Source organism: Halichondria panicea, chromosome 17 (assembly GCF_963675165.1).
Source record: "Halichondria panicea chromosome 17, odHalPani1.1, whole genome shotgun sequence".
In the NCBI taxonomy this organism is placed as follows: Eukaryota; Metazoa; Porifera; class Demospongiae; order Suberitida; family Halichondriidae; genus Halichondria; species Halichondria panicea.
The window spans coordinates 1,591,163-1,612,501 of record NC_087393.1 but is presented as its reverse complement, the minus strand read 5'-3'; the positions used below and the strand labels follow the sequence as shown (position 1 = coordinate 1,612,501).

The 21,339-nt window shown below is 40.3% G+C and overlaps 4 protein-coding genes and 3 long non-coding RNA genes across 20 annotated transcripts; 4 read left to right on the top strand and 3 right to left on the bottom strand.

Annotated features, from left to right (window-relative positions):
• Positions 1–1,215: 1,215 nt before the first annotated feature.
• LOC135350738 (uncharacterized) lies at positions 1,216–5,226 on the bottom strand. The gene is made up of 6 exons (XM_064549574.1): positions 4,897–5,226; positions 3,883–4,710; positions 3,600–3,717; positions 3,423–3,544; positions 2,708–2,789; positions 1,216–2,154 (listed from the first exon to the last, which is right to left on the bottom strand). Exons 1-6 carry the CDS (start codon positions 5,046–5,048, stop codon positions 1,522–1,524), a joined length of 1,935 nt encoding a protein of 644 aa, XP_064405644.1. The 5' UTR covers positions 5,049–5,226; the 3' UTR covers positions 1,216–1,521.
• LOC135350735 (uncharacterized) lies at positions 5,220–8,288 on the top strand. Its single transcript, XM_064549571.1, has 2 exons — positions 5,220–5,454; positions 5,625–8,288. Exons 1-2 carry the CDS (start codon positions 5,266–5,268, stop codon positions 8,157–8,159), a joined length of 2,724 nt encoding a protein of 907 aa, XP_064405641.1. The 5' UTR covers positions 5,220–5,265; the 3' UTR covers positions 8,160–8,288.
• Positions 8,289–9,976: 1,688 nt separating this feature from the next.
• LOC135351406 (uncharacterized) lies at positions 9,977–11,593 on the top strand. The gene is made up of 5 exons (XM_064550391.1): positions 9,977–10,025; positions 10,056–10,084; positions 10,868–10,979; positions 11,242–11,372; positions 11,429–11,593. The coding sequence occupies exons 1-5, from the start codon at positions 9,992–9,994 to the stop codon at positions 11,591–11,593; spliced, it is 471 nt and encodes a 156-aa protein (XP_064406461.1). The 5' UTR covers positions 9,977–9,991.
• A 115-nt stretch (positions 11,594–11,708) lies between these two features.
• Positions 11,709–13,208, top strand: LOC135350749 (uncharacterized). The gene is made up of 5 exons (XR_010399264.1): positions 11,709–11,962; positions 12,028–12,098; positions 12,168–12,657; positions 12,711–12,846; positions 12,904–13,208. It is a non-coding gene; the product is annotated as an uncharacterized LOC135350749 (long non-coding RNA).
• Positions 13,209–13,220: 12 nt separating this feature from the next.
• On the top strand, positions 13,221–14,924 carry LOC135350748 (uncharacterized). The gene is made up of 4 exons (XR_010399263.1): positions 13,221–14,143; positions 14,414–14,497; positions 14,587–14,715; positions 14,784–14,924. It is a non-coding gene; the product is annotated as an uncharacterized LOC135350748 (long non-coding RNA).
• LOC135350746 (uncharacterized) lies at positions 14,750–18,742 on the bottom strand. Of its 14 annotated transcripts, none has more exons than XR_010399261.1 (15): positions 18,256–18,742; positions 18,014–18,130; positions 17,836–17,967; positions 17,652–17,783; positions 17,469–17,599; positions 17,001–17,415; positions 16,822–16,947; positions 16,644–16,774; positions 16,392–16,500; positions 16,270–16,314; positions 15,975–16,109; positions 15,737–15,806; positions 15,575–15,672; positions 15,467–15,524; positions 15,115–15,320 (listed from the first exon to the last, which is right to left on the bottom strand). It is a non-coding gene; the product is annotated as an uncharacterized LOC135350746 (long non-coding RNA). The 14 variants fall into 14 exon arrangements; XR_010399255.1 differs by having other exon boundaries at positions 15,116–15,320; positions 17,001–17,084; positions 17,126–17,249; positions 17,291–17,415; positions 17,836–18,742; XR_010399256.1 differs by having other exon boundaries at positions 17,836–18,208.
• Positions 18,743–19,868: 1,126 nt separating this feature from the next.
• LOC135350742 (uncharacterized) lies at positions 19,869–21,335 on the bottom strand. The gene is made up of 6 exons (XM_064549578.1): positions 21,202–21,335; positions 21,076–21,155; positions 20,538–21,021; positions 20,402–20,470; positions 20,186–20,336; positions 19,869–20,137 (listed from the first exon to the last, which is right to left on the bottom strand). Exons 2-6 carry the CDS (start codon positions 21,138–21,140, stop codon positions 19,938–19,940), a joined length of 969 nt encoding a protein of 322 aa, XP_064405648.1. The 5' UTR covers positions 21,141–21,155; positions 21,202–21,335; the 3' UTR covers positions 19,869–19,937.
• Between the last annotated feature and the right edge of the window lie 4 nt (positions 21,336–21,339).

Below are 21,339 nucleotides of genomic sequence, written 5' to 3'. Positions count from 1 at the left end.
TAGTTGCTTAATATACATTGCATTTGTATCACGTGTTCCCATCAATATACTCACTTAAACAAAGTACGTATACCATGCAGTGATATACTCACTCTTGCATGTATACACAATTATGTGAATGACGTTGTATACTAACGTAGGCTTTCTACCGCTTGCTCGTTTCCACGCTTTTTCGTACTTGCCCTGGCCATCCTCTAGCATTTTTGCAAATTTTGGGGAAATTATATCGGTCACTACGCCAAATAACGGCTTTCTACGAAAAAAGTCAAAATACGATATAATATCAAGAAGAAGCGCTTAATTACCGAGTGATTATAGGGATGAGAGCTTATATTTTGCCAATTTTGCTCACCTTCAAAGTTATGATTCATGTGCCCTATAGTATTAAAAAAGACTCTTCCAGATGTGCAGAGTAGAATGTCCACGTGATGCGTATAAAATTAATGATTAGATGCTTACTGTATATATGCCTCGTCACTCTCAAAGGTTTCTCGTAACTTCTCCACAAAAAAAGGACTGTAGTGTTTTTCATCGGGGCAGGTATTTCATGATACAACTAACCGAGCGAACATCTCACTGCTTTGTCTGATATCTGTTATGTGCAGTGATGAATTTACTGTTCCTTCTTGAGATTGCAGCCTGCGGTGAGATCATACTGTTGATGCTTGTCGATACTCGTTGCTGAATTGTGAGATGGAGAACGTATTGTTGAGGGGTGGAAGGGGAGAACGAGAACAGCGACTTCAGCATCACTCTGGAACAAGAAAAAATGTCACATGTCATTATTGTAAATGTCATACCAATAAATTAAACAGGGGAATCAACTATAAAGCGGCATGCATCCGTTGCTATATAAATCTATCTGATACGAACCTATCCCTGCATGAGTGGACTTCAAATTGGTAGCTGGGGTCACTCATCTCCACCTCACAGTCAGCAGGCTCCCTTTTAGAGCAGCCTGAGAGTTTGCACATGCACAGTTAATCTAGCTAAGCCATCTTTGGATCTCAGTCAGCACAAGAGCAAGACAGCAGACTAGAACCCAACCTCCTTTTGCCAATACAATGCAATGTATGCAGCTATAAACTACTAGACACCATGTCATGATCACGTTATTGTGTCTTTATCTATAGCAATTAATGATGCACAAAATCCACATAACAACATTGATTTAATTACCCTACGGTGATAGGTACGTGACATAATTTCTGTGAATGAGAGTAAAATCGCAAAAATGTGTCCTCGCAGATAATTGGAAAATGCAATAAATCTCGTTAAAAAACGATTTGCAAGTAATTAGAAATGCTATGAATAACACAATTTGAGCAGAATTTGCAAAATGAGCTAAGCAGTGAAAATTGCAGACAAATCTACCTGACTAGTGTGTTATCTGTGAAAATAATTATGTCACCTTAAGGTAAGACACACATTACCTAAAATTCCGAAGGTGCCAGCACCCATTCCATAGTGAAGTACAAAAGCATAATTTAATAATTTAAGACACAGATCACCTAAAATTCTCTATATTCCAAAGGTGCCAGAACCCATTCCATAGTAAAGTACAGCTCTTCCCTTCACAGTGGGATGAGGTCTTGTATTTTTCTTTTTTCTTTCTTCCTTTTCCACCTTCCTCTGTCTCGGTCCATTAAGCAGCGAACTCCTTTTCTCCTCACCAGCAGCTGCCTCGTCCTCTGGAGGTAGACCAGCCACAAATTCCTCAAATGACCAAGCTCGAGACCGGCTCACCAAATCATCAAGATCAGAGTCGAGAGCCTCACTACTTGTTGCTGTGCTCTGAGGAGAATCACCGAAAGGAGTAACCAAGAGTTCTTTCGATGTTGTCATGCTAAGTGTATCATCTTTTTGTGCAACCATTTTATCAATGGAATCATTCTCAGTGTTACATATTTTCTCAGCGAGAGCAATAGTGACGTGTGAAGTAGTACATGCCTCGGTCATTGCTGGTGCTGTATGTGGGGGGCGGATAGACAAGCCTTCTGTTGTTTGTGATTTGGGATAGGAGATGGGTCTAGAGGGTGTGGTTAAACTGCTTGTGTGCAGCTGTGTTGTTATGTAGTCGATGCAGTCCAAAACACCAAGCTTCTCGGCAATGCAGAGGGTGTGGACAAACTCCACCCGCAGCTCACAGCTAACCTGTACGAGTGCATGTATGTACATGAGTGTGAGGTGGGTAGGTGGTTAGCCTCGGTCTTAGGTAGATGAGATTCTCTTCTGGCTTCAGACCAGCCTTCTCGAACAACACAAATAGAGGGCATGCATAAGCCACAGCTAAGCTGCTTCACTATACAATAGATAGTATATGGGCGTGGATGGGCCACACCATCTACATAGGAATGATTATCACCCATCATGCAATTAATACATACAAAGCCATATTTTTCTCCTTCAAAGAAAAATCGGCCTGGGGTCAAGGCTAGTAGGTGGTACACTGCTAATTTTGAAATGAGCCATAGTGGTTATCACGTGAGTTCAACCCACTCAAGGTCCCCGGTTCGATCCCGGGTGGAATTTTTTTGCATTGTTAGCATAAATAAGAGGCAGTTCTATTAGTAGCATCATTGATTCCATGGTTTTTTTTCAATACTATATTATGCTCATGAAGGTGCTTCACTGTTGTGATTAGTATTGTGTAGCCAGAAGGGTGCAGAGGGTGCTCCAGCGTACACAAAATAGACTAGCCACTTACTTTGCCATCAAGATTGACCATAACACGTTCGTTGTTTAATCCCATTTGAACAGCGTGTCTAATGGCACTCATTGTGAACCACCTGAAAGAAACACAAATACAATATATACGGGGTTTCAAAAGTGTAGTTAATTATCTGCGAATGAAGCTTTATGACTGCGTTTCTAACTATATTGCGCATTGAATGCAAAAAACAAGCCAAATTACATGTACCATATATGCTTGATCAGAGGCCGCTTTCAAATAGTAGCCTCCTTTGCTAACAAAATGAAACATTTAGTAGCCGCTCTCAAATAGTAGCCGCAGTGAACTTTGACTCTAGCATTTCTGTATGTGGCAGCTATTAATACTAGCAGCTAAGCTACATGTACGTAGCTACTAGGTACAAGTAGCAGCTTGTTAGTGCTTCACAAAGACTTTCTCATGGGGCAAAGTTAAAGTGTATGCAGGTGAAAAGAACTTTTGATGACAAACTAAAGGTTTTTGAATTAGCTGGAGCTAATAAACACCGTTCTTGAACAGTGGCCTCTCTCGAATTATAACCTCCTCTTCCAGCAAAATGAAACAATTAGTACCTGCGGCTCCTGATCAAGCATATACCGTATATGGTCCCTCTTTGCGTGAAAAAACTTGCAATTCGCATCAAAAAAGCCTCGCAATTGAAGCCCAATCTACCATAACTGGCATTGTTATTGTAATAATTATGTATACTTACCCTATTTCGTCAATCTCCAAAGAAGAAGAATGGCATTTAGCAGCTGCTTCAAATATCTTCGAATAGTCCATGAAAGGAATTCGCAAGAAGTGCTCAACGTAGTTGTACACCTCATTAATAACCTGTGTGCAAAATTACAATCCAAGTGTTGGTAGCTATAGAAATAATAATATGTACCTTGAAGACATTATTGGTTTTGAAGTCCTCTAGCATTTTTTGCAAGACTTTGATACTTCCCAGAACACCGAGCGTCTCCTCATAGCACTCACGAGCAGCTGCGTGTCTTGCTGCCTCCCTATATATAGGTATACATGTATAGAGGAAGCGAAAATATGTTCACATGCATAATTGTCAAAACAGAAGACTGTAGGTACCTAATCAAAGGGTAGTGGTACGTGTAATAATAATATTATTATAACGGCCCCTATATTGACACAATGATTTCTACTAATTTACACACTTTAGCCTCTTGTAGCTTTTGAGTCCTCCAAAGTCACACCAGGTGTATGAGCCGTACGTCATATGCCCTAGCAAAAAAACAGCCTTTCCAGTTTGTGGGTGCACAGAGTAAAACAAAATGCCAGCTGCATCGTAACGCTTCGCAATACGCTTGTATGCCTCGTCCCCTACAAAGCGGCATTTCACAAGGGACTGTTTTGTCAAGATGGCTAGAACAGTGGAGCGGATGTAGTAGGTCTTTCGTTTCTTTTTGTCGTAGAGTGTACCAGACATAAAATCAATCACCTCTCCGGTATTTGGTACTGTAACAGTGCGGCTACTATACAGATCTTCTTGAAACGTGTTCTCCAAAAACAAATTCATCTCGTTATCGACAGGCAACCAAAGTCGATGGTTGGTAAGCATCTCAATATGCTGAACATACGAGCGGGGAATCTTGGTCTTGTACCAAACGAAGTTGTCTTTCTTCTTCTGCAAAACGTCCCAGTGCTGGGTGGTAATAACTAGCTGCTTGTTGTACACCTTGTCGGTCTGATAAGTTTCTCGTAACTTCTCCACAAAACAAGGACTGTAATAACTGCCACCGGGGCAACATACTGACACAACTAACTTGTGTACTTCTGTGATGGTCAGTGAATCACTTGGTGTATGGGGCGTGCTTGTTGATTGCACAGATTTTTGTACCAGAGGGTCGGGTTCGTTTTCAGTTTGAGTCGAGAGAGGTTTGCTCGGCGGTAAATTTTGTTGAATTGCTTCACTGATCTTTGCAACCATGGCATCCAGTTGTTGCTGAGCAACAGAGTAGGAAAACAACCACTCAACCATTAGCCTTATAGGGAGTGGGAAAAACAACATTAGTTAATAAAAGCTCTGATAAATAACACAGTATGGCGATTCCACAAACACATGGAGCCATTCATTACATTCTGTTGCCATGCATATCATGTGAAATCGAAAAGGCAATCGATTGTATCATCGAGGGGGGTTGAAATTTAGATCTAAATCTACAACGCACCTATCTCTGAGTGGATTGCTAATCTTCTTCTCCCAGATATCTGTCACAGAGAACTTGGGCAACTGGGTCACATCTACTGGTAACTTGAGGTCATAGTCTATCGGTTCCTTTCGTGTTGTCGATGAAGAAATGAGAGTTAGTGTACACGACATGATCTCTATTCTTCACAGTCTATAGATCTAGACTAGACCTAGTGAGAGTATGATATACCTGGTCTATTAATTATACCAGGATCTAAGAGTTTGTAAAACTGAAAAGCTGAAAAGCTGATCTAGAGTGTTATTAATAGTTTAGCTGACTCAGCTGAATCTTTCTACAGCAGCCGCCGAGCCCCACCCCTCTTTTCTAATCAACGGCAGAGCTGGAAGGATGCTGAAGATTGTACTTTTTGTGTGCAGCCTGGTCTTTGCCTTGCAAACTGAAAAGGTGCAGTGTGCAGGCTCTGATGGCTCCCCTTTGCCGAAAGCCAGTGCTAAGCCCATCAACGTGGATCCTAAGCTTGACTGTGCCATCAAGGAGCTGGCCTGGGACTTTGCCAACCAACTTTTGACTGAACAGGTATACATCCATACTATTGCTGTCTACCTATTAAAGATCTAGCATAGAAAAAAAGGTCTAGGCACTACAAAAAAAGGTTAGACTATAATTAGCCTGGGTTGCCTTCCAGAATTGTAGTTTTTGTGCTAGTATTATATACCAGCTTGTAGAGATTTTCTGCTTTTTTGCAGCCAAACAGTCAAGTCCATTATACCTATGAGGCGCTGCAATTAGCAGCTCGTAACATTCCACCAGTTCCAAAGAGCTCCAAAAAACCTCTCCTGTCTGAAAATAAAAGTCTGAAAAATAACAAGGGTGACATTACTGTTTATGCTGACTCTAACAATGGAGATGACAACAATCCTGGAACTTCTGACAAACCAGTGAAAACTGTTTACCATGCTGTCGACTTGTATCGAGGTCAAAAGACCAAGCTGACAGACGAAGGAATGATTATACTGGCCCCCGGAGATTACTACCTAACTGATACACTTGATCTAGGACATGATGATAGCCACCTTACCATTCAAGGAAATAAATCGAAGCCAACACTCATAAGTGGAGGAAAACAATACACTTTTCAGTGGGACCAATTCATACACAGAATGGAACCACAGATGAACGGAATAAATGCTATCAATGGGGCAGTATTAAATCCGGGTGACAGTAGTTACATGGCAACATTTGTTAGCAGTATGAACAGTTCTGACGAGTGCCAGAAAGCATGTGCCCAGGAAAACACTTGCTTTGCCTACACATGGCATGGGCCTTCAACAGGAGCCTTTGCTAACATGTGCTACTTCAGAGCTGATGGACTATGGGTACCCACAACAGACCAAGGTTGTATCAGTGGCAAGAAACTCAACATAATGGTGGCAGACCTCAGCAAGCAAGCCCCGATTCATTTCACCTCGTTATTCATAAATGGACGAAGAGCTGTGCGTGCTCGATATCCTGATGGCAACCCAGAAACCATGGGTCTCCACACGAACCCGACTGGCTACGTATCCAAAGCTGATTCCTGGATGCCACCACAAAACAAAGGGAAATCTGAAGAGATACATATTGAGAGTCCAGAAAGAAATGGAACACATTTCCCACAGTTTCAGATCGGGATTGGTGGGCCCGTGGCTGTTTTTAATCCCCCACAATCTTACTGGGGTACAACGCATCCTACTGGAGGGGGTGGTTCAACATACATCATCTCAACAGGGCTGGTTTACTCTGCTCAGGAAGGATTCGTTAATCGCACATGGACACATCCAGAAACAGGAGTAGTTCATGCGTTTCACTGTAAACATTGGGGAAACTGGCAGTTTGCAGTGAAAGGAAGAGACAACACCAAGCGAGAGATTCAGTTTAACTATGGTGGTTATCAAGAGGCCAGAGGATGTTTAACAGGTGCTGAATGGTATGTGGAAAACATTTTCGAAGAGTTAGACGCTCCTGGAGAATGGTTTTACAATGAAACGGAAATGAAACTCTACCTTTATCCAAACAGCACTTTGCCTACTAGTGGTGTCGGAACTGTACTCAAGAGGCTATTCAATGTACAAGGATCAATGGACTCGCCCGTTTACAACATTGCTTTTATGAACATTACATTTGCTCACACTCAACCGACGTATTTAGAATTGTACGAGGTTCCCAGCGGAGGAGACTGGTCCATTCACAGAGGAGGGGCTGTGTTTGCGGAAGGTGTTGAGGGTCTAACAATTCACAGCTGTCGGTTTGACTCACCTGGTGGAAATGGCATTTTTCTTAGCAACTACATGCGGAAGACTCTCATCCAAAATAATGAATTCTTTTTCACGGGTGACAGCGCAATTGCTTCGGTTGGCTTAACACAATTAATCGATGGAACAAATGGCAATCAACCCCATGGAAATGTTATTGCCAACAATGTGATGCGAGAGATTGGAATATTCGGCAAGCAAACTTCAGCATACATTCAGGCTCTCACTGCTCAAACTACATTCTCTAACAATGTGTTCTTCAATGGACCTCGAGCTGGTATTAATTTTAATGACGGATTCGGAGGAGGTCACAATGTAGTTCATAACCTAGGTTTCAACATGGTTCGCGAGACTAGTGATCACGGACCATTTAACTCGTGGGACAGACAACCATATCTCACAAAGGTGAAGGATGGAATGACTCCGTCTCTACAACCAGCCACTACTAATCTGACACAGAACTTTCTCATAAATAACTATCACTCCACTTTCCCAATAGATCATGACGATGGCTCTTGCTACTATTACGACACATACAATTTTCTCATTTATGGAGGTTCCAAAAGCCACTTTGGACGCACAAAAGTGGTCAAGTACAACTTATATATTTATCCTGATGCGGTGCACAGCTTAGTGGAGGAAAGTATTGGAAAAACTATAGTTATTCCCTTCTGTGCTTTTAGTCACGGTGCCTCAATTGATATTCTTGGCTGGGGTGAGATGTGGTCTAACAATTCCTGCATCATTGGAAATCCGAACATTTATGATTTCGTAAGTTGCGATCCTGACAAGTCACTAAAAGGAATAGTTCCATTTACATCAAACAACAAGTTTTACACCCCAAACAAAGACATTTATATCAAGTGTAAAAACAAAAACTTCTCGCTGGCCGAGTTTCAGAGCATGGGCTATGACATTGGATCCACTGTGAGCAATGTGGTGGACACTGACACTATTGTAGCCTGGGGCAAAGAGATCCTGGGCATGTGATGGTGCTTTTAAGATAAATAGAGTACATTTTAATATTGACTTTAGCAGCACTAGATCTAGATCTAGCTACTGAAAAAATGATTGTATTGTTACTTCAGATGGCTCCACCTATATAATTATCTGTTATATAGATTATAATAATAATTTAATCCTCAGTAGCTAATTGAGGTATTACACTTTCCAGAATGTGGCAATGGACTCTGATAAATGGACCAACGGTAGATTACATCATAGAGGCTTGAGAGCTGCTTGCATGGTGGGTGGGGCTCACACAACAAGCTGATACCACACACAGCTAGCTAGAGATATATAGACTAGTTATATCATAGATAATAGAGCACAGAAATATGGTTATATAAAGTACCCCCTGCAGCATGTGCTATGTCTTGAAGCAAAAGGATATGGAAGGCTGCATGCACATTTTAATTTTTAATGCATGTCTGGGTTGCCCTACAGTTTGCCAGTTTCTTTATCCAATTCATTGCAAACTTCTGTTCACAGGATCTACAGCAAACAGTGTTGCATGTTACACTTGCTTGATTGCTCCAGGCATCATTAAAACCTGCTCGTTGGTCCATTAAGGGGCCTATTAAAATTAGGTGCATGGACCAACTGCCTGGACGACTGGTAAAAGAATTCACCCAGCTTGCATAAAGTGTTCTAGGTGGGCAGCTCATTTCAAAGCTTGCAGGGGTTCGTTGGCATCAGGAAACTAGGTGGACCAACGACCTGGACGGCAAGTAAGAAAATAGTCGCGCAGCTTGAATAATGTGTTCCAGGCTGGTGTCACAGCTCATTTTTCAAAGTTTAGTGTCTCCATTGGCATCAATTAACAGAAAACTTGCTTGTTGGTCCATAAGGTTTCCTTTTTCTGGAAATTAGGTGGACCAACGGCCTGGACGACAAGTAAGAAAATAGTTCACGCAACTTGAATGCATTATCTAATGTGTTCCATGTTGGTATCAGATTGGTGTCAGCTCGTTTCAAAGCTTAGTATCTCCGTTGGCATCAAAACCTGCTTGTTGGTCCATAAGGTTTCCTATTTCTGGAAACTATAGGTGGACCAACGACCTGAACGACAAGTGAGAAAATAGTTCACGCAGCTTGAATGCATAATTTAATGTGTTTCAGGTTGGTATGAGCTCATTTCAAAGCTTGGTGTCTCCTTTGGCATCATTAAACTGGAAAACCTGCTCGTTGGTCCATAAGGTTACCTGTTTATGGAAACTGGATAGACCAACATCCTTGGACAACAAGCAAGAAATAGTTCACACAGCTTGATTTCATGTACTCATTTCAATGTTTGGTGGCTCCTTTAGCATTGAAAACCTGCTTGTTGATCTATTAAAGTTTCCAGTTTCTAGAAATTGGGTAGACCAACAGACAACAGGGGTAAGAAAAGAGTTTATGCAGCTTGCATTTATTGTGTTGGTTTCAACTTTCCAAGTTTGGTGGCTCCATTGGCATCAATTAAACGAGATAACTGCATGGGCCCCATCGTATAAGTAGATCTATAAAAATTATTCCTGGAAATTCGATGGACCAATCCATGCAGGACGACAGGTAAGAAAATAATTATGTTTCTCCAGTTGTTGACTACTATTACATACAGTGCATGCTGCCTCAGTGTGGGACCTGACATCCTGTGGTTAGACACCATTCAAAACAGAAATGTTGAACAGCTGCATCTTTTGAATATGTGTGTGTGGGTGTTGTTGCATAAACTTTGCTATTTGATGTGGTTGATTTAAACCTGGCTGCGGTGCCGATTATGACATCTGATCTTTCTGAATATGCATCAGCTTAATTCTGATCTAGACTTAGGTTGTATAATGACTGATTCTAATGAAGAGCAGGCTGCCACAGGCATGAACAAGATGACTTTGGCTGCCACAGGCAATGAACAAGATGACTTTGAATTCTCGGTGAGCAACAGTGATACTGAGCCTCAGTCTAGATCTATATAAAAATAGTGATACCATGCACAAGTGAATTATGCACCGATCCATGTCAGTCCCCACTGCCACCCTCCCCCTGTAGGACATAGTGGGGTTTTGGTAACCCTGAGGTGCGGGATATAGGGTGAGAATTTGAGTTCCTTAGTATACAAACTTACAACAGCAATATCCATGGAGAGAAGTGTATAGCACATGCACGCGTGTATAGTCAAATCCCGAGGTTATGAAGTGGGGGTATATGGGAGGGAAAGAGGCGATTTGATTTCACCCAGGCTCCCAGGATATTGATCAAATCCCCACTAAACCCTGACATACGTACACGGGGCGTATAGTGGGGCTGAAATTGATACTTCTCCTATCTATATAATTATATTGCTATTTTTGGGTGAACAATAAAATAATTATCCCGGACCTCTATAACATCCATCAATCATATCGTCATCAATTATAGAAGGCCTATATGATCCTGAATCGGTTTTCTTAATCTAACAACATTGACCATGACGATATTTGCCGTGCATGGGTATATTATATATACCCATGTATATCTATATATATATATTGTATCCAATGACATGTATATGAGTAATCAGTAAAATTGGTTGGGTATCACTGCATGGGTGATTCCTATTCATTCATGCAACATCTGCAACACTGATGTAGTGAGTCGCTATAATAATGTATAGCTATCATTGTGCATGTGCTATGTACAAATGCACTCGTGGCAATAAAACACGTCATCAATTATAGAAGGCCTATGATCCAGTTATAAGCCACTCATGGAAACGGATTCGAGAGGCTAACGAAGATAAATATTCATTTTGCTCAAACAAGTTAAAGAAGAAGAGGAAACACTACCCTAGTAAGAGAATTAAAGCATAATTAGTATAAATCTATAATTATGGGTATGCGGGGTATTCAATATTGATGTACAAGCCTGATTGCTATTGCGAAATGCATGCGCATGCTCTTTCTTTGCGTTTATTTCGATTGCGAATTATGCATTCGCAGTTTGGAATAGAAAGAACTATCCTCCAATATACGGTACCATCCACAACCTATTGCTAAGTGATCACAAAGAAGTAAATTAATCCCAAGTGTGTATTATATCGTTCAATTTGTAGGTCAGATCAAGAAAATGCACCGAGTTGTTCAGGGAAAGGGAATCGTGTCAACTCAATTCAGGAGTGACCAAGAGGGCCATAATGAGCCTTTTGATGATATGACACTAAGTCAAGCCGGATACAAAGTACAGGTAATTGTACAAAGTTAAAACTCAAACATTAGATCTCTACAATCATGCCATTGCAGGATAATGTTTCAAAGTCAGAAACAGAGCCATCTGGAATTCCAGTGCCATTGCTGTCTGCATATCTCATCAGTGTACATGAACAGCGTGCTTTCAACTCATTGGACAACTCTCTCCGGTCGTTTGTTGTACAGGGAATCAATAGAATCGATTCCTCTTTGAAGTAAGTATATTATCTTTTTCGTGCGTATAATTGCATGCATGCATATAATATTATAAAACTTATAGAGAGATGAAGTATAATTATATTCATGCATGTAGTTGGTCTGTTGATCTATTAACTTCACAGAGCATGGAGTTTCTTTTCGTCTCACGCTGTGGGTTGCACTTCAGTGATGGTATACAGTGGGTATACTGGTGCAGTTGTGATAGTGCACGTGGCCACTTACTAAATAGCTGCTCCACTTCGGTTGATTCCACATATGATGCATTCACAAGCATTGTTGGCTCTAAATGTATCCACATTGAAGCAACTAGACTGATTATCCAAGAGACTGACAATATTCACAATATTACATCAGCTCAAGAATTATCAGGTACATGTCTTCTAAAAAAGTGCATGCACAGCTAATATTTATGAATTATCCTCATACCCATTCAGATCATTCGTATGCTTTGAATATCGAACCTCACAAGGAGGACACCTCCTACAGTATAAATGTTGGCACAGAGGTAAGTTGGACACTATTGTGCATGCATGTACGTCTCCAATCACAACTATATAATTATAATGATTTACAGGTTGTATGCTCTATTGGGCAGGCGGTATGTACAAGAGCTGATATAGTGGCCATGGTGTTGCACAAGTTCGTATTCATGATAAACAATTAAGGGGTCTGTACTGTTGTACATGCAAGTACAATAAACAGCACAGTTCCACATGTGGACATTGTCGAGAAAGCATTGAATAGCCCGGATGAGGATAAACATGACTGCCTCAATAAAATTGCAAAAGATCTGTCTAGTGTGCAGCAGAATAGACAAGTGCATGTGCATCAGTATCGGTCCCTTAATTTCATCAAGCAGTATATATACCGTTCAATTTATCAAGTGAATTGTCTCAACAACTGGCATGTACTGTAGCTGATCGCTTCAACATTGTAAACAACACTTCTATTTTGGGCTCAGTCGACACATATTGTAAAGTGTGCAGTACGCTTACACGAGATGAAGTAGCAGGAATCTGTACGGAGCAAAATTATACTGCTCAATACAGTTATCAATGCGAATGGTAGGTGGCTTTAGAAGTATAAATCCATAACAATTATTATATTGACCAAACAGTGCATGTTAGGTATTGCTCAGGATCTAAGAAACGTAAAGAATTTGATGGCCAACTAGTAGGATTAGTGACTATGGGCAAGTTCCTGGTATCCTATGAAGTTCTGCGAGGTTTTATGCATCAATTCCTTTTGGGAAGGTAATTAATGTTGCATGTGTGTGCACTTTGACTATTAACGATACATTTCCTCTTCAGAACAACTATATATACCCAGTATTGTGTGTTGGTTAAAAACCATGAAGATGCAGGATTCGGCGATCAGTTTAATAAGTATATGTTTACATACAATCACTATCGGTTGTCGTGGTATGCCTTTCTTGACCTGTTAGACATTGATTATCAAGTAGGATTTCAGTGCACTGCGTGTGGAGATTGTCCACCCATTGTTGTCATGGATGCTACTTGTTTAGCATTCAGAAAAGACCTTTTATGCCCTGGAAGTCCCAACTCAACGGTTCTGGAATTCATAAAACCTCATCCCCTATCAGCTGTACTGGAAGATAAGTGCAAATTTTCCCATGTCATCAACCACTGTATATAATGATTATATATATAATGATAGTCCTCCCTGAGCTAAGACAAAATAAATACCTTGCCAAGCATGCATGCACAGATTTATTCAAAACTTGAATCCATTTGTAGAAGGTGCCTCTCATCATAGTAATCATATACAGTGTGGCGAAAGCTGTTTTACTTATTCAGCAATTATTGTTGTGATAAGTTTAGGATCATGCGGACAGCTGAAAAGTTACTGTATTTATTTTCTTTCAACACTAGTTTCCATGATCGGATATACATCAACAACAAGACAACACGCACGCAGCTGAAGATGTTTACTACAAAGAAGTGTATAAGCCAGCATGAATTCACTTCTCTTCTAGAATTACTACATTTGCACGCACCAAGTTTGGTCAAACTTATCACCACAATAGCTAAAGAAGTCAACGAGGCTGATACAGCTGTCTCCTGTTGCAAGCACTGGATTAATTTACTGCAAGCTCTCAGTTCAGCATCACCTGTGTGTGCTTTGGTACCACCTACAGAAGAAGTGCACAAAATGCTAAAGGAAATGGAGTCTTCTGGCTCCTTGAAGTCAAATGCAAAAAAGATGGCCTTTCTACAAAAGGAAGCTCCAGTACTGTTCACTTTAATTGAATGTCTTCCTTCTTACCTCACTGAAGCATTGCAGCCTATACTAAAAAGGCTTGTGGAATTATCATTAGCCCCATTTACGCAAGACTTCACAGAGTCTAGTACTGGTGACCACACTGACATTAATGATGATGATATGATATCGTACTTTCCAAAGCTTCCTTCACTAAGAAAACGAAAAATTTATAAGGCTGACAGTTCTAAATCCTCTGTATGTACAAAAAAAAGCTCAAGACATCCATCACTGCTACCGGGGATATTTATACTCTGTATTGTCAGCATGGTAATGCTGCATGCATGATAATTATAATTATTACGCCTCTACCGTATTACTAGAATATTTTGCAGGTGAAAAACCTTTGCGAATGAGCCAAATCAGCAGAAAATTTGACCCTTTGCGATCTAACTATTGTGTTCTGGCAAGTATTTACTAGTAATAATTTAGGTTTTGCGGATTTTATTGATCAACCCTCGCAAAATTCGCAAATGTTTGATGCTCGCAAAACATTCTAGTAATAATTATGGTACATTAATTTGCATAAATATTGTATAGGAATTTGCTATGGATTCCAACTGATGGAAGTTCAGGAATCCCCCAACATTCCTTTCACTATCTTATATGAACGATTCTCATCAGGTATAAATGCTATATATATCGGGATGATTATTTTTGAACTCTTCCGGCATGCAATTGCATAATATAATTATATGCCCTTGTATCTGCAGCACCTGAAGTCATCATATATGACAATAGTTGCAACCTGCACCAATACTGCTTGAATAGAGAGCCCCCCTTTTTCAGGCACAGTCGGTTTCTAGGTCTAGTAGATCGTTTCCATTGGCCAAATCATTCAGGTATATAATAATTGTATGTTAAGTATAATTATATGATTTTAATTACCATGCACTTATATATCATACAGGATGCAGTGTTGCTTACAAAATGAGCACCTATAGACAATAATGATGCCTTGAACAGCCAGATGGTAGAGCAAAGCAATTCATGCTTGAAGAGAATCAAATCGTCACTGTCGTATATGAATAAAAGAAATTTCCTCACACATTGTGGATTTTATTTATGGTATCATAATCAGAAAAAACTATAAGTATAATGTACTCACATGCATGCATGATGGTCTTGTCATGCACTTTTTGTTTTTACAACCATGAATTTAAAATTGTGGCGTCACTTGTTCTGACTTATCATGCATGCGTTACAATAAGGGGTGACTGAAGAAATTACACACAACACAATCATATTATATGCATGGGGGAATAACAGATGAGAAACTATATGAGGGAAACTAGTAACTATAATTATTATTGCACATAATTATATACAATAAAAAATAAACATTCTGAGCTATACTACAAGCTATACAATTAATGTTAAGTAAAAATAGCAGTTAAGGCTTCGATTTTGCTGTCTTCTTAACAGATACACTGGCATCATCATCAGTCTATTGCATAGTAGACAATGTCGGTATAGTTTATATACCAGCATGCATTGAAGCATGCTCATATACACATTATACAAGTACATAGCAATCAACGTTTGTGAATGCATGAACACAATCATGAGTGCGTGTCAGTGTGGTGTACTCACCTGCAGATCTGTATTAGCAACCCTTTTACTCCTTCTGACGCCGTGAGATGTCTTTTGGCTGCAGTATATAGGTACACATGAGGGAGTAGCCAAAATCATTTTTTTTACCTTTGTTGAGTGGAGTAGCATGATAACAGGATCAATCCACGTAATTCAGCAGTGTTTACAGACTTTTGCAGGTGCTTTGATGCAGGTAGTCCAGAAAACTGATCAATAATTATTGTGTTAGTGTAAATACTCACGAATGCTTTTACATATACCATCACGTACCTTGACCATTGTCATAATAATTATTGTGTATCACATGAATGCCACATTCAACTCCATCCTGAGCGGCCACCTAATACAATAAACATTCGTGAAATAAAATCCATCACGAAACAAGGAGTGCGTGGAGTATCCAAGAAGACAAAAAAAATTGCATTTGGGGCAACTAAGCAAGTCAATGATTTAACTTTTATGATTACCCCATGCATGTGCACTCTATAAATTATTATAAATTATATACCTTCACACACTGTATATCCATCTTTGCAGGTGATCGAATGCACATGCTTAAGAAGTGATTAATGTCTTGTGCATGCATGTTGCCTGCTCAGTAAAAGGTGAGAGAATTGGCGACTGGGAGTCAAGAACATAGACACTACAGAAAAGGAAAATTGCACTCACATTAGTAATAACCTTTTTGACAGACCAATAAAACATGTAATCCTATCACACAATATAATGCATCCATGAGGAGCTCACATGCATGTATGGGTACTGGTCGATCCAGAAACTCAATCACATGCATAATAACGTACGTTTTCTTTGGGAGATTGACAGCAACAAGAATCCAGTGCCAGCCTCTATATGATGTATACGTGGGAACAATGAAATTCTCATAAACACAATATGAAAGTGAATTCAGTGTAACAACTTATACCTTACTCTACACGGAAACAGAATCCTTAAATGTCATTGTAGATTTCAGCATACAGAGTCGCAGTGAGGCTTTCATTCAGTCTGATGTATAATAGAGTCTGTAGATGCAGCTGTATGAGTTTTTATGACAGTAGTCTGACAAATTGTGTAAACAAAATTAATAATTATAGACTTGAATTAGTCGATATCATTGTGATCATCACAGCTGTAAAAGTGTACATACCAGACTGTCGTGTGTTACTTATTACCTTACCTGTCGTATAGGCTGTTGTCTATCCAATTTCCGGCTGGATATGATATTCTGATAGACCATGCAGGGAACAGGTTTTCGAGTTTCCAACAAAGCCACCATGCATGCAGCATTTGAAATGAGCTGATACCCACCTATAAAAGAATGAATGCAAGCTAAGCTGCATGAACTATTTTCTTACCTGTCAGTGTCGTCCAGGCCGTTGGTCCACCCAGTTTCCAAAACAGAAAAGGTTATGGGCCAACGTCCAGGTTTATTAGTATAACTGCATGATGCCAACGGAGAGCCACCAAGCTCTGACAACCAACTATGCAGGAACACATTAAAAGAATGCTCAAGCTGCGTGAACTATTTTCTTACTTGTCGTCCAGGCCGTTGGTCCACCTAGTTTCCTTAATTGATGCAAACAAGAGACACTAAGCTTTGAAATGAGCTGACACCAACCTGAAACACATTGCATTCAAGCTGCGTGAACTATTTCTTACTTGTTGTCCAGACCGTTGGTCCACCTAGTTTCCAGAAGCAGGAAATCTTATAGACCAACGAGCAGGTTTTCTAGTTTAAAGATGCCAACGGAGACACCATGCAAGCTTTGAAGCTCACACCAACCTGGAACACATTAAAAGAAAGTGCGTGAACTATTTTCTTACTTGTCGTTCAGGCCATTAATTGTCCACCCAGTTTCCAGAAACATGAAACCTTATATGGACCAACGAGCAGGTTTTCCAGTTTAATAATGCCAACGGAGACACCATGCAAGCTTGCTCACACCAAACTGGAGAACACATTAAAAAGAATACATTCTAAGTGTGCGAACTATTTTTTTACTTGTCGTCCAGGCCGTTGGTCCATCCAGTTTCCAGAAACAGGAAACCTCATAGACCAACAAGCAGGATTTCCAGTTTATAATGATGCAACGGAGACACCAAGCTTTGAAATGAGCTCATAATCACACCAAACTGGAGAACACATTAAAAGAATACATTCAAAGTGCGCGAACTATTTTTTTACTTGTCGTCCAGGCCGTTGGTCCATCCAGTTTCCAGAAACAGGAAACCTCATAGACCAACAAGCAGGATTTCCAGTTTATAATGATGCCAACGGAGACACCAAGCTTTGAAATGAGCTCATAATCACACCAAACTGGAGAACACATTAAAAGAATACATTTAAAGTGCGCGAACTATTTTTTTACTTGTCGTCCAGGCCGTTGGTCCATCCAGTTTCCAGAAACAGGAAACCTCATAGACCAACAAGCAGGATTTCCAGTTTATAATGATGCCAACGGAGACACCAAGCTTTGAAATGAGCTCATAATCACACCAAACTGGGGAACACAGAATGCATTCAAAGTGCGTGAACTATTTTTTTACTTGTCGTCCAGGCCGTTGGTCCACCTAGTTTCCAGAAACGGCCTCCTGTATGGACTAACGAGCAGGTTTTCCTGATGCCAACGAAGACACCAAGCTTTTAAATGAGCTCGGATACGGCTATAAAAAAGAATGCATGCAAAGTACAATGTAAGTAAACTATTTTCTTGCTTGTTATCCAGCCCGTTGGTCCACCCACTGAAATAGGAACTTTAATGGACCAACGAATGCATTTTCAGGTTTACCTGATACCAACGGAGCCATACCGAGAATGTTTAAACACTTGTACTTTGTGTAGGGAGTGAAAGGACGACACCAAGGAGACCTGGACCAGCTGTTCCATACCTTTCTTAAATTGTTGCTTCAATTATAGATATATAGTAGAGGAATCGACAGACATGTTTCGAGAGACTACTCCCTTACTTCTTCTACTATCTATGCTTCAATCAACAGTAGATCTAGTCTACATGCGATATGCTGCAGTGGATACTTGAGCGTCTAGCACTGTACTGTGTACGTGTGCATACTGCATGGGGCTTGTGTGTGTGAGCCCCACCCACCCTGCAGGCTCTCAGCCTCCTCATGACGTAATCTACCGTTGGTCCATTCATCAGAGTCCATTGCCACCAATCTGGAAAGTGTAATAACTCGCTAATTAGTCAAATTCTGCACAACACATGCAGCCCCACCCCTCTTTTCCAGTCACATGATAGTCTAATGAATCTAGATGCAGCTAGCTCTGGATACAGTCTCTGCAGCCACTATTGCAAAGCATGAAACTAAATCTACTTATTGTGTGCAGCTTACTCTTTGCCTTGCAAGAGGTGCAGTGTACAGGCTCTGGTGGCTCCCCTCTACCGAGAGCCAGTGCTAAGCCTGTCAATGTGGACCCAAAGCTCGACTGTGCCGTCAAGGAGCTGGCTTGGGACTTTGCCAACCAACTTCTAACTGAACAGGTACAGATCTAACTAGATCTAGGTAGCTATATTGGATTAAGGTTAGACTAAGGTGTATTTCACATTTGTGGTAGATAGATCTGAGTATTTTATAACCAGTATATAGATGATGAGCTCCACCATTTACCATAATAATAACTTAATTAGTCTATACTATCCTACTCTCTCCAGAAAGTCAGAACATTTATGAATTTTTTTGCAGCCAAACAGTCAAGTACATTACGCCTACGATGCACTGCAATTAGCAGCTTGTAACATTCCACCAGTTCCAAAAAGCTCCAAAAAACCCATTGCCAGCAATGACTGGACACCAATTAAAATATGTCAGTAAATCAGTTAGTAATTTTCTGTATATTACGGTATGATTTTATATGTGTTCTTATGAGACCAAAGGCTATGCTTCCCTTTTTCCCTTGTAGGGAGCTACTTTCAGTTGATTTGCCGATACAAAGAAGAAGAAATACACCTTAGCTAACCTTGGAATCCCACAAGAAGCTAGCCAGCCAGCTTGTATAAGTTCCCTAACTGCTTTTGTTGATCAATGTTTCAGCGCTTGTCTTGTGTATTGTATTGTAAAATTTGATTATTTTGTATTTTTGTGTTTGATTTGCGGCATTCTTACACATATATTTTCATTTTTGCCGATTGCCAGCAAAAATATACGGCCTACTCTGCTGCTTAAAGCGGCTGCTGCTCGATATAAAGTGGACTAAGCGGTTCCAAAATGTGTCCAGTTTTGTCAAAAAATCCACAATTATCAATGACGTATCGCATTATCTACACATACCCAAGAGCTGCGTAGAGCCACTAATTTGGGGAATTCCCCATTAATCGCAATGTACCAGCAATGTAAAGTGAGTGTATATGGCTGCAAGTAAGTATAGGCTAGCAGTCATTTACTTGAAGATAGTAAATGTGTACAATCTATCAGGATATATAGTATACTATATTATTATGTTGGGTAGAATTAATCATGATTCAGAGTCAAGTCGTGGCTGTTTGTTCATGTCTACTAAATCTAATGGAGTTTTTCGTATGTACTTTCGTTTCTTTCGCTTAAATTGTGATGTCTCGTCTATTCTCGCTTCAGCTTTCAGAACCTCCCCCACTGGGTCATGCAGATTACTGGAGAAGTAGTGTCTCTTGGCGTCATCATTATTTTTCTCCACCCCTAGAGAAAAAGGTGATTAAAATGTTATCTCTTTACACTCGAACTCACCTTGTCCACTAAACATCTTGACATTTCCGTATTTTGAAATAAAGTAAGGGAAGTGAAAGACCAGTGTGTGCATATAGGGCGTAATATTCTTTTCCTGAAACCCTTGACACTTGTGCTTCAAGCTCAAGAAAAGCCTTATCCAGTCTTTCGCCTATCATGATAGATTATAGTAAATTAGATACAATGGTTCTCCCTACTAGTAAACTAACACTATACCTTTTGCTCAACCACTTCACTGGGAGGTGGAGTCCAGCTAGAAACCATCTTATACACAGAGAGAAATTCCTATAGAGCCAGACCATATAAATAATTATGTTTGTAAAATGCGAAGGGAAATTTAATTAGTACTCACTGTCCAAAGTTGGGCCATTTTAGCTTGAATTTCTTCCTTCAGTAGGTCAGCAAACCTCACTGGGAGACGTTCCAGAAACTTCTTGGTGTCGTTCCCCTGCAGTGATGTCCATTCGTAATGTCCAGAAGCTTTGCCATCTGGACCCCTTGCTTCCCATACCCTGAACGTGATACCACAGTCTTTAACGATCGTCTGTAGTGTTTGTAGGTGAGTGAGTATATGTGCGTTTCCTTGTCTGTCTTGTTTAGCAGATGCCACTATCTCTAGAATGAGATTTCTTGTTAAAACGTCAGCTATACGTAGGAGTAGGTGTAGCTCATCGGGTATTATATGGTCTGGCTCTATGTTCAGTAGTGGTGTTGTAATTGATCCTAGTCGTACACTTGCTGGTTTACTGCTGGGAAGTGCGCCTTTTGCTTGTAGGGAACTCAATGTTCTTGCATTTGTTACGGTGTAGTCAGCCCTATCCTTTGACATATCCCACCTATAGCGGCAAATGGGGAAGCTAGGTTTAAGCATATAATAATTATAGATATACCTTTCATCCTTCTTGATGGTACACCAGACACAAGCGTACATAGAGGTTGCTTTGTTGAGGCCCATACTCAGTAAAAGAAACTAATAATGCAATTTTTATAGTCAGTAATTAACTATACATTCTCACCTTGTAATCACTACCCAGGAAAAACTCAAGGCGGTACTCTGTTTCATCAACAGTGAGTAGTGGGTGTGAAATGATGTCGTTCAACTCCTTCAATACCTCAGATAGTCCTGAACTAATTGTTTCATACGACTCTTCGGC

What these genes read in the sequence shown, in the direction of transcription:
- LOC135350738 (XM_064549574.1), bottom strand. Translation starts at nt 5,048, where the DNA reads ATGTCGTGTACACTAACTCTCATTTCTTCATCGACAACACGAAAGGAA. An exon ending in AAACCAATAATGTCTTCAAG is followed by an intron (nt 3,545 to 3,599) that starts GTACATATTATT and finishes TTTTGCACACAG; the next exon opens with GTTATTAATGAGGTGTACAA. An exon ending in TTGGAGATTGACGAAATAGG is followed by an intron (nt 2,790 to 3,422) that starts GTAAGTATACAT and finishes TGTTTCTTTCAG; the next exon opens with GTGGTTCACAATGAGTGCCA.
- LOC135350735 (XM_064549571.1), top strand. Translation starts at nt 5,266, where the DNA reads ATGCTGAAGATTGTACTTTTTGTGTGCAGCCTGGTCTTTGCCTTGCAA. An exon ending in ACCAACTTTTGACTGAACAG is followed by an intron (nt 5,455 to 5,624) that starts GTATACATCCAT and finishes GCTTTTTTGCAG; the next exon opens with CCAAACAGTCAAGTCCATTA.
- LOC135351406 (XM_064550391.1), top strand. Translation starts at nt 9,992, where the DNA reads ATGACTGATTCTAATGAAGAGCAGGCTGCCACAG. An exon ending in TGAAGAGCAGGCTGCCACAG is followed by an intron (nt 10,026 to 10,055) that starts GCATGAACAAGA and finishes TGGCTGCCACAG; the next exon opens with GCAATGAACAAGATGACTTT. An exon ending in AAGATGACTTTGAATTCTCG is followed by an intron (nt 10,085 to 10,867) that starts GTGAGCAACAGT and finishes CATCAATTATAG; the next exon opens with AAGGCCTATGATCCAGTTAT.
- LOC135350742 (XM_064549578.1), bottom strand. Translation starts at nt 21,140, where the DNA reads ATGGGCCTCAACAAAGCAACCTCTATGTACGCTTGTGTCTGGTGTACC. An exon ending in ACCATCAAGAAGGATGAAAG is followed by an intron (nt 21,022 to 21,075) that starts GTATATCTATAA and finishes TTGCCGCTATAG; the next exon opens with GTGGGATATGTCAAAGGATA. An exon ending in AAATGGCCCAACTTTGGACA is followed by an intron (nt 20,471 to 20,537) that starts GTGAGTACTAAT and finishes CTGGCTCTATAG; the next exon opens with GAATTTCTCTCTGTGTATAA.